Genomic DNA, 11,271 nt, shown 5'->3' on the forward strand with positions numbered 1-11,271 from the left:
AAATTAACTTCTATTAAAGTAACCAGTTATTAATATCAGTAGCCATATAGCAATCAAGGTATTAGATTATCCTCAGCAGGGGGGCAATGGTAAAATATGTACACATATAATACCTTAATAAAAAAATTTTTTAAAAAGATTATCCTCAGCTATTTATATATTTTTAATCCCTGCTTTACATTTAATGTATGCAAAGTTTAGTTAGGAATTTAGTGCTCTATAACTATGCTCTTCAAGTCCTGTTTTTCTTTTCTTTTTTATATTTTATTGATTTTTTTAAATTTTTATTTATTTATTTATTTATTTTTACAGAGAGAGGGATAGAGAGTTAGAATCATCGATGAGAAACATCAATCAGCTGCCTCTTGCACCCCCCTACTGGGGATGTGCCCACAAACAAGGTCCATGCCCTTGACCGGAATCGAACCTGGGACCTTTCAGTCCGCAGACCAAAGCTCCATCCACTGAGCCAAACTGGTTTCAGCAAGTCCTGTTTTTCTTTACAAGGCATAATTAAGACATGTCCTATTCTTGGTCTCTGTTATCAGTGCCACCATGATTGACGGCCAATGTGACTCATGCAGCCAGACCCCAGGTCTCCTATGCATCTGGGGCCAGGTGTTCAAATTAGAGGCCTGTGCCTAGGAAGTTATAATAACCCTCCTTACTGGCCTCAAGAGTTGTCATTTCCACCACAAACTTATATGAGGTGTCAAAAACCATGCCATAGCCCTAGCCCATTTGGCTCAGTGGTTGAGTGTCAGTCCGCGGACTGAAGCGTCTCAGGTTCGATTCTGGTCAAGGGCATTCCAGTCAGTTGCGGTCTCCAGCCCGGTCGTGGGAGGCAACCAATCAGTTTGTCTCTACCTCTCTCTTCCACTCCCTCTAAAAATCAATGGGAAAATATCCTCAGGTGAGGATTAGCAACATCAAAAATCATACCATAGGTGGTGATAGGTCAGCTGAGCTTACTGTGCTTCCCACTCAGAAATGCATATAATTACAATTAATGGTTTTCATATAGGATATTCTTTTCTTTTACATCCTCTGCTGCTTTGTTCTATCAGGCATGGTGGAAGCCAGTACACCATCAAGTGTATCCTAATTATGGATGTGAACCTCAGACTAATGTTTAATTATAACATGGAATAACCTAACTTCAGAGTACACTTTCATTTGTGGCTTTCAATTCCCAAGAGTTTCTGTAGCTCCAGCACATTCTTTTTTTTCTTTCTTTTTTTAATATATTTTATTGATTTTTTTACAGAGAGGAAGGGAGAGGAATAGAGAGCCAGAAACATTGATGAGAGAGAAACATCGATCAGCTGCCTCCTGCACACCCCCCACTGGGGATATGCCCGCAACCAAGGTACATGCCCTTGACCGGAATCGAACCTGGGACCCTTCAGTCCGCAGACCAACGCTCTATCCACTGAGCCACACCGGTTTCGGCCCCAGCACATTCTTTATCTAAGTTCTTTTGAAAAAGTACAACATCACATCTAAATCTGTTTCTTTTGCACGTTTGTTTATTAGCATTTCTGTGATAACGCCCTTTCTCCACAGACCATGGACCTGCACTCCTGTCCGAAGCCGATTGTATTTGTGCTGCACACATTCTTGTCGGCCAAAGTCACTCGCATGGGACTGCTTGTATAAGCAGCAAGAATCGGAAAAGAGCTTTGAATGTCACAAAAAGTATTTCCACCTCAAAAAGAAAAAGAAAAAAAAAAAGCACAAAAAGAAAGCTCTTTGCCCTCCTCCAGCACAGTGCCTTGACAAGGACCTGCGAATCACTGCTGACCCCTCACCACGTTAAGGAAGAGCCTGCCTTTCACAAGCTGCCGTGGCCACAATTTCTAGGCTCTAATAAGCTCCAAAATGAACACCTGTCGACTTATTGCTAGTTTCCTAATGTGGTTCCTAAGTAATTGGGTTTGATTCTCCCGTTAAGAAGGGTGGCTTATTGTCTTTCTTTCTGGACACAGTAAAATATCCAAGAAGCTGGGGTTTTTTTCTCCTTCCCGTAGGATTCATTTCAGACTTAGCTTTGATCTCTTGCTTAGGAAGGCTCTCTCTTCCCAGGTGCTAGTCTCCAGCAGCCCCGGCTTCTTGGTCATTCCAGACATGTACGTGGTGACGGAGTTTACTGTGCCCACTCGCTCCTCCCGCCCTGGGAAGTCCTCCAGTTGTATCACCAAAGCGCCCTTCCGCGTGTCCTGGCTCTCGCTACCTCCCGCCCCCGCTCCCCCGTCACCCCTCCCCACCGCACCCCCAGCTTCGCCACTTCTCAGTGCTTACGTTAGGTCTTAGGACTTGCAGAATTTTATTTGCCTTGCCTTCCACTCCCTCTCTGGTGGTGACCAAGTTCAAGAGCAAGTCGGAACCACTGCATTGAAAGAAAAGTTTTATCTGTTTGAGAGTTTTCTCATTTTATCCTTGGGAGGATCCAGGGGATGTGGTAAGATTTATTTGAAAAGAAAATCCTTATTTTATTTTTTTCCATGACCTAATAATTGATATTTACTTTAATGAGAAAATCCTCGTGTTAGCCTAAGCCATTTTTTACTGCTTACCAAACGTGCCTTTGGTTGGGGTCCGCGGAGCTTTATTATCCCTGTTTGAATAACGGTATCACTGCCACCCCAGAGAGGCCATCTGTCCCGGGGTTGGGAACAGCCTGGGCAGCTCCTCAGCGCTGTCTTTCTCGTGGGCAGAGATGGTTGAGGAAGCTGCATCCTGACGAGCAAGCTTGTTTCTAGAGGAGAATTGGTGGGTGAAGCCAAACAGATTGCCGAGTTGCTTTGGGCTCTGTTCCTCCACGTAGGACCCTGGCCCCGGCCCTCTCCCCTGGCGGCAGCAGAGCGGTCTGGACAAGACTCCGTGTAGCTCAGTAACCCCTCTCCAGTGAGCGGGCTGAGGAGGCCAGGGAACGGATGCCTGGGTTTTGCTAAGCACTGCCAGATGCCATCATGAGTTCACATTACAGGAAGAGTGCTGATTTTGTGGTTCTGGAGAACACACTCCGTTATTTATGATTATGAAGGAGGCGCCTATCTGAAACCGTTTAAAATAGGGTAATAGCTGTATAAGATGTCAACGTCAGCCCCGTCCCTGGAACTGAGAGAGAAGGGAGCAGTGAGTTGGCCGTTCTCCGTGTTCTCTGAAGGAAGGTCTGGGATTGGTTCTCATTTACTGTGCTCATCAGGAGTGCCTGGAGGGTGTGAGCACTACAGAGGGTGGAGGAGGCAGACTCCCAGCAGGGAAAGAAAACAGCGGTGTGTGCAGCGCACGGCTCTTTGGTGTGAGTGCAGGCTGACACAGGTGGGATGTGAGAGAACCGAGTCGAGCAGAAAGTTCTAGTTGGACGTCGTAAGCCCATTGTCTTCACTCCTTCCCGTGTTCAGTGAGATTAACCACAGGCAGAGGCTGGGGAGAGATGTCTGTTCTTCCCTCACCACCGGTCCCAAAAGTGAACTGTCTGATCCACGGAAAACTGGAAATTGAAACCTTAGACTAGGATATGTCCTTCAAGAGCTTTTTATGTTTTGAAAATTCACAAGCCCAAGGTTGGTTCCATCTGGAGTAAGTTGACAAGTTAGGGAAGAAAAACAAAGTACCTTGAAGGTCCAGCTGTGGTTTCTGGAAGAAGAATTTGAATACATAATCCCCTTCGATAGGGAAGCTTAGACACTCTCTGCAGTGAAAGTATTCATCCGAGCAGATGAGCGAGGTAATCACGGACGTACAGCAAAGCCATTAGGTTGAGGTTTCCTTACAGCGTGAAAGGCTAAGCCACTGAAAAGATTTCCAGGGGGAACTCCTGAGCCCCCTGCTCCCTGGTTTATGAAAAGGATCTGTGAAAACGGCGTCATTTAAACGTGGGAGGGAGAGGTAGCACGTGCATGCCCTTCCGCCCCTTTGTCCAAGCTTTAACTGCCACGGACAGCCCCGCGGTCCACAGGGTTTTTAATATTTAATAGGGTTTTGAGTCTTGATGTGAAGTGAAATGGATGAGAGGTTTCCTGTGACCATTTGTGCCCCCAAGAGCAAGAGCCCTTCAGCTGCTTGTTTAACACCCTTCAACAGCTTTCCAACCACGGATGACCAGGCTGTTCTTCAATTAGGTGTGTGTGTGGGACTTTCAAACCACAAATGAAGTACTTTTTTGTGAACGAGGCAGCGTTGATAAATACGTGCGTGTTTTTGACCCACAGCTGGGAATATGAAGAGGCTGACTGTGTCCACTGCTCTACACAGTTTTGCATAAGGGACTTGCGCATCTGTGGGTTTGTGAAAACCAAGGAACGACTACAGTTAATGTTTCAGGGAGTCAACGTTAATTCGTGGATGTTCGACCGCCTGGGGAGCTGGCACCCCTAATCCCCACATTCTCCAAGGATCAATTTGTACTTTGTATTTAGACGCCAAAACATGGCAAATTATTTTCAAATGATAACTAAAAGTAGGCCTTTTTCATATTTCACATCTTTTACAGAACAGCTAATTTTTCATTTCTCTTTTATTCTGAATTAGGAAAATTGTTGAGAGTGTTGTGGGCTTCCATGTGTTGAATGTAAAGGAATTGCAGAGTATGTCCCACCCATTCAGTGCCCCCCCATCCAAGACCTGGGCCTAGACATCTTCTCCATATTCCACACAGATGCCTGTCAGAGAAAAGGCTCAGTTGTTATTTTTTCTGAAAAAGGTAAGTCCTTTTCTGAAGTCATCAAATGAACCTTACCTGGAAATTAGTACCTAATATTTTATGTGAAGAAATACTTTAATGTATGTTTATACAGTATTTATTAGATATTTGTAACTGCAAACTCACCTACCTAGTAGACGGAGTTTCAGGTTAAATATTGGGGCATGTACAGGCAATCAAAATATTACATTAAATGTCATTCACTTATTTTAAAGCCATGTTTTAGCACTTTTTAGACTAGGTAAGTCTAAGAGTGCCTGTTTTTATCATCTGAAATCTCACCAACTTTGTTATTGAAAATTATTGCCTGGAAGGAGAGATTGAATTATTTATTTCTTACATTTTTATAAGTGGAAAAATCTCTCCAACCAACAAACGATTAAAGTTGTTACTGATTATTTGTTCTCTTATCCTCCTAAGCAGAATGGTAACAAAGCTTTTTTTTTTTCCAGCTGATTAAATGCACTTAGCTAATAAACCAAAATTTATTCTTTAAAAAAAAACAAAAAAAAACAACTGTGTGGAATCTGGATAAGATTATATTTTTTCCAGAAAAACAATTAGTGCAAATGCTTTTGATGAACAAGTGTGACCACTTTTGAGAAAAGGTTATGATAGGTTTTTTGTTAATTTTCTGAGAACCTCCAGGTCTTCTTGTTTAATTTATATGCATGTGGATAATTTGTGTGTGTTTTTCAAAAACATGGAAGAATCTCCATATTTTTTAATGCAAATTATCTTGTAAGCTGCTATGCAAATTGTATTAAGAGGCTTACCTACTAAAAGAGTTAAACATTTTTGAAGCTTCAGGGAAGACCTGTAGACTTAAGCACTTTCTCTGCTTTTTTTGTATCTTATCTTGGATACTTAATGCTGAATTATGTTATTGTTTTCACTGGTTATAAGCTATTGATTGTACATAATATTTAAACCATCCAAATATCCAGCATACATTTCCATGTTGCTGCCATCCACTATTGACACCGTGAGCGAAATGGCTGGTTGGAAAGCCAAAGTTCATGCTTTTACAATCCTTAATGAAGAAGTAAAATGCCACATCTCTTTGGTCTCAAAACATTGTTCTGGTCTGATCTGACTATCTGTGTAAGAAGAGAGACTTCTTTAAATTGGGATGCTTAAACTTTTAAGTTGAATTTGAGTGTAATCATACTCTACTTATATATTTTTGTCAAGTATATTATGTGGCAGGTGATATATATTCTACCTTGAGTTTGGAAATTTCTTTCAGTTAAATTTGAATTGTTACAATGGCTACTGAAGATGAAGACAAAGGAATCTGCCATCTGCAGATTCTCTCTCTGTTTCGATTTTAATTGCTTGGAAATCTAGAATTATTTTGACTTTCTATATCCTGTCTTTAAAAACCTACATAGCAGACTCCCCTCTCCCTTTTTTTTTTTTTTAAGGTACATCTTTGTGCTGAGTATATAGACACTTGATAAATGAGTCATGTTAGTCCTAAAATAATTATGCTTTATATCAGGATTATGTTTTCTTGATCAATATAGCTATTCTCGTGGTGAAATTTATTTTACACTAGTCATAGACTGCATAAGCGGCTGATTTGAAACCCTTTCTCTAAGAAAACAAAATCATCTGGCAGATAGAAGCTCATCCTTGAAAGGATCAAATTTCAGGTTAACGTAAAGTACAATCGGTAGACGCATAGAGCATACCTGTTTCCTTGTCCTTTTGACACTAGCTAAACTGCCAACTGGAAGAATGATTGTTTTATATTAACTAGAAAAAGTATTTAAACAAGATTTCTTCTATTGTTTCAAAACTGATAAACTTGAACTTAATCTCTTGCCATTTATTACTCCTTTCCACTTCAGGTTCTTGAACCAAAGCATTTTCTGGGTGTTTAAAGCGAATCTGCATTTGACAGAATGCATAAATATGCCATTTGCAAATAACTGCTTGTTCTCCAATGAGCACTTAGTTATATTCAACAAAAATCTACCATATGAACTGTAGTCTTTGAATTGCCCAAAATAGATTGATTGAAACTAAAAACATAATAGAGAAATTATCAATACTCTGTTATTCAGAAGTAGATTTACAGTTGTTCATTGAAGTAATATAATAATTAATAAATAACAATACAAGAATAGCCCTGGCCAGGTGGCTCAGTTGGTTGGAGTGTTGTTCCATAAACCAAAAGGTTGCAGGCTTGATTCCAGGTCAGGGCATGTATGGGAGGCAACCAACCCATCGACGTTTCTCTCTTTCTCTTTCTCTCCCCCTTCTTCTCTCAAAAAAAAAAAACAACAAAAAACAAAACAAAAAAAACACATACTTACAAAAACATATTCTTGGGTGAGGATTTAAAATAAAATAATAAAAGGATAAACTGTCTCATTGTACTCACAAACTGTAAACCTGCATTTGCCCCTGTATTGTGAAATAAGTTATCCTAATAGATTTCTAACTTCTGCATCCTCTGAGTAGCTTGCTTACTCAGTTTTTCTTAATCTTTATATAAATTATTATTATTATTGATTTTTTACAGAGAGGAAGGGAGAGGGATAGAGAGCCAGAAACATCGATCAGCTGCCCCCTGCACACCCCCTACTGGGGATGTGCTGGCAACCAAAGTACATGTCCTTGACTAGAATCGAACCCGGGACCCTTCTGTCCACAGGCCAACGCTCTATCCACTTAGCCAAACCGGTTTTGGCAGTTTTTCTTAATCTTAACCTCTAAACTGTTGACACCAGTGATCTTTTCCTTTTGAATCCCTCTTTGTCCCAGTCACATACACACCCTGAATCTGACGGTTCTATCACCTCTTCCAAAGTGATGGAAGCCTCTTATGAGGAGATGAAAAATACTTGGGATGCTTGGAGAATTTTTAGAAATTGCGGGACTAATTAACAATATAGTAATCCTTTCAGTCTTTCCTCTGACAAGCACTTATTGGTGTATAGTTCTCCACAGACACTCTGAAGGGTCCATAGCACATAATCTGTTCTCAATCACACCACGCCATCTGTCAATCAGAGGTTAAATAACTACTTCATATTTTTATCAAAGTACATCTGGAGTTCTCATTTGGCAAACTGGAAATTGTTTAAAAGAGGGCCCAGTCTAGCATGAAAGAATTCCAAGCACATTTAAGTAGGCTGGTCTTTTTATCACGCATAATTTTTTAAATGCAAAATTATGATATAAGTCTGGGAAGGAGAACACTGTAGAATACCTTTAGGGAGATGAGTCACAACAACAATTAAGTTCTGTTGCTCAAAGTGGATCAATGGGAAAGTCTTTTTAAAGAAATGCTTCTCTTAACTATAAACAGCAAAGCTAAATGTGTATTTTCATCTACCACTCATTTCTAAACTCTGCTGGCCTATTTTCACACTCACACCATTTAAACATCTCATTTGCTGAAAGTCCTTATACATGGCGGATGGAGTATTTCTTCATAATGAGAGCTCAAAATGGAGATATTTAAAACTTAGTAAAATTCTACTTGTTCCAGACACTCTGGCAAACCCAGTCAAAAGAACACCTAACGAAAATGAAAGACTGTGTGAATGTTTCCGTATTTCTTGTGCAGTAACATCCTTTTCTGTCCAGCTTGCCTTCCGTTCATCACGAGGATCAGCCTCTCAGGTAGCAGCATCCTTCATCACGCTCAGAAAGTGCCTGAGACATGTGATTGGAATGGCACAGGGAACACTCTCATGGGCTCTTTCCCCTTTGTGTCCACGTGTCCTGGAGCTGTGCACACATACTACCCTGTTTCCCCGAAAATAAGACAGTGTCTTATATTAATTTTTTCTCCCAAAGTTGCACTAGGTCTTATTTTCAGGGGATGTCTTATCTTCCCATGCGCTAGGTTTTCTTTTCGGAGGATGTCTTATTTTCGGGGAAACACGGTAGGTCATGGTCTTTCCTCAAAACCCGCCCTCTGACAATCAGGTGCTAATGACTATTATTATTGGAACCAGCACATACGTATTGTCGCGTGTCTGCTCTCCCCCTGTTGGAAGAACTGCATCTCTTCTCTCTCAGTCCTGTCCGGGTGGGGGTCAGCTCTATTTTTTTCACCTCTCTGTTTTCTAAATTAATAGAATCTGGGGGAGAGGGAATTGTTAAAGCGAAGTTCTGGGTTTGGCACAATCACCCCTGATGATGCTCTTCACAACTTACAGCAGATCTGCCCTCCTCATGAGATCCAGTTCCCGTTGTTTTCCTCCAGGAAGGGGGGCTGCGTGTTACCTTTGAACCTGTCAGGCGGGTGCAGCCCGCGAAGACCTTGGTTCCCAGAGAGTGGTTCCCCTTTTGGCAGCAGACCCAAGGTCTTTGAGCAGATAATGTGGCAGGCCGCTACCTTGAAGCCTTCTGTTTTGGCTAATCTCTGCAAACTCTGGTCTGTCCCTCTCTGTCCCACACAACTTGCATTTCTATGAAGCATTAAGACTTAGCTAGGATAATACTTCTACAAATTATTAAAAGTTTGTGATACTCTGGGGTTTTCTTCTTTTTAGAACCCTGTATTTAAACAAGACTTCTTTGTAAGTGTTTAAAATTTAAGTTTGAAATCTTCTGGCATCTACCAGACTACCAAATTGAAATCCGTGGCGTACAACAGGGCAGTATTTGTGTTCTTAATTAAAAAAAGAAAAAAGCTTTATGTATGTGTACTCTATAAATACAAATGCATAGACAACACTTTCCCTTGAGTTGCACATGGACATTTAGCATTGTATATTACAATGAAAGTTTGTAACTTAAGGGTATTATATATATAAATACATAAATACCTTTGTAATCTTTATACTGTAAATAAAAAGTTGCTTTTAGACTTGTATTTTTTCTTTTTCTTTTTTTAATGTTGAAATAGTTTCAAACCTACAGGAAAGTTTGAAGAACAGTACAAAGAACTCCTACATCCCCCTTCCCCAAGTTTCCCAGTTAACATTTCAGCACATTTGTTCCACCTCCTTTTTCTGACATGATCTCTTCTGCGTCCCTCCCAAACACAAGGACACTCCCCTGCATCGCCACCACACAGACCTCCGATTGGGAAACCAGCACATCGGTGCGATGCTACCGCCCCATCCAGACCCCATTCAGATGTGACCTTCCAGCCAACATAGGCAGGCGTCTGTCTATCTTCTCCCTCCCATTGTAATGTCTAAAGCCAGTTCTCCCACCTATAGGTTGATCCCATTCCCATTGATCTTTACTAGATCCTTTTTAAAAAATATATTTTTATTGATTTCAGAGAGGAATGGAGAGGGGGGAGAGAGAAATATCAATGATGAGAGAGAATCATTGATTGGCTGCCTTTTGTATGCCCCCTCCTGGGAATCAAGCTGGCAGCCCTGGGCATGTGCCCTTGGCCAGAATCGAACCTGGGACCCTTTAGTCCACAGGCCAACGCTCTATCCACTGAGCCAAACCAGCTAGGGCTTTACTAGACCCTTTCTATTGGTTGGTTGGTTGGTTTTGTTGTTTTTTAAAAAAATACTTTTATTGGCCGAAACCTGTTAGCTCAGTGGTTAGAGCGTCGGTCTGTGGACTGGAGGGTCCCAGGTTCGATTCCAGTTAAGGGCATGTACATTGGTTGTGGACACATCCCCAGTGGGGGTTGTGCGGGAGGCAGCTGGTCGGTGTTTCTCATTGATGTTTCTAGCTCTCTGTCTCTCTCCCTTCCTCTCTGTAAAATATCAATAAAAAATATTTTTAAAATACTTTTATTTCAGAGAGTAAGGGAGAGAGAGAAGGATAGAAACATCAATACTGAGAGAGAATCACTGATCGGCTGCTTCCTGCATGCCACCCAGTGGGGACCAAACCCACAACCCGGGCATGTGCCCTGACTTGGAATCAAACCGGGACCTCCTGGTTCACAGATGGACACTCAACCAGTGAGCCACGCCGGCCGGGCCCTATTGGTTTTTCAAACATGTTCAGCTCTTCTCACATTAACAACCATCAGAAACTCCTTCCAGTCCCACAATTCCTGCAGCTGTTGTTCTAGGCCTCCCTCTCTTTCCCCCAAACTCCTTGAAAGCTGTGCCTCCTCATGGACTTCATTCCTCATGCCCCACGCACTCGTGGCCCTCTACAGTGTGGCTCTGCCTCCATCACTTCCTCCTCTCTGGCTGAGGTCATCGTCAGTATCTTACATATGTCACTGTCTGCTTTCTCAGCAGCATTAGGTACCGTGCTCCTCTCTCCTTCCCCACAGTCCTCCCGCCCCCGCCCCTGACTTCCAATACTCTTCTGTCTGTCCTTGTTTCCGGCTGTCTTTCGGAGCTGCTTTTGCAGGCTCTTCCTCCTCTAGCTGGCCAACAAACCTCCAAGCTCTGCCCTAGACTCCCCCTACCCTCTGCTCTTCCCGGGGAGATCTGATTCGCAGCTTCCAGTCCCACAGACACCCAGATGTCTCACAGATGTGCCTCTCCAGCCCTTCTCTTTCTTCTGGCTTCCAGATGCATATATCTGACTATTGATACTTCAGAGGCACCTCAACCCCCTCATCCCTCCTCCACCAGCCCCCAGATCTAGTCTTTGTCCAGAGTCCC

At 42.2% G+C, this 11,271-nt stretch overlaps 2 protein-coding genes across 2 annotated transcripts in view; one reads left to right on the forward strand and one right to left on the reverse strand.

Moving 5' to 3' along the window:
* SNTB2 (syntrophin beta 2) overlaps positions 1-9,546 on the forward strand; it is a 69,891-nt gene extending 60,345 nt beyond the window's left edge. Inside the window, exon 7 of the mRNA XM_084861071.1 lies at positions 1,567-9,546. Coding sequence (XP_084717197.1) covers positions 1,567-1,659 — 93 coding nt within the window. The 3' untranslated portion in view covers positions 1,660-9,546. The remainder of the gene's footprint in view (positions 1-1,566) is intronic.
* TMED6 (transmembrane p24 trafficking protein 6) overlaps positions 1-11,271 on the reverse strand; it is a 328,748-nt gene that overhangs the window by 281,020 nt on the left and 36,457 nt on the right. The window lies entirely within an intron of this gene.

This window comes from Pipistrellus hanaki, assembly GCF_964339955.1.
Source record: "Pipistrellus hanaki genome assembly, chromosome: 15".
Lineage (NCBI taxonomy): Eukaryota > Metazoa > Chordata > Mammalia > Chiroptera > Vespertilionidae > Pipistrellus > Pipistrellus hanaki.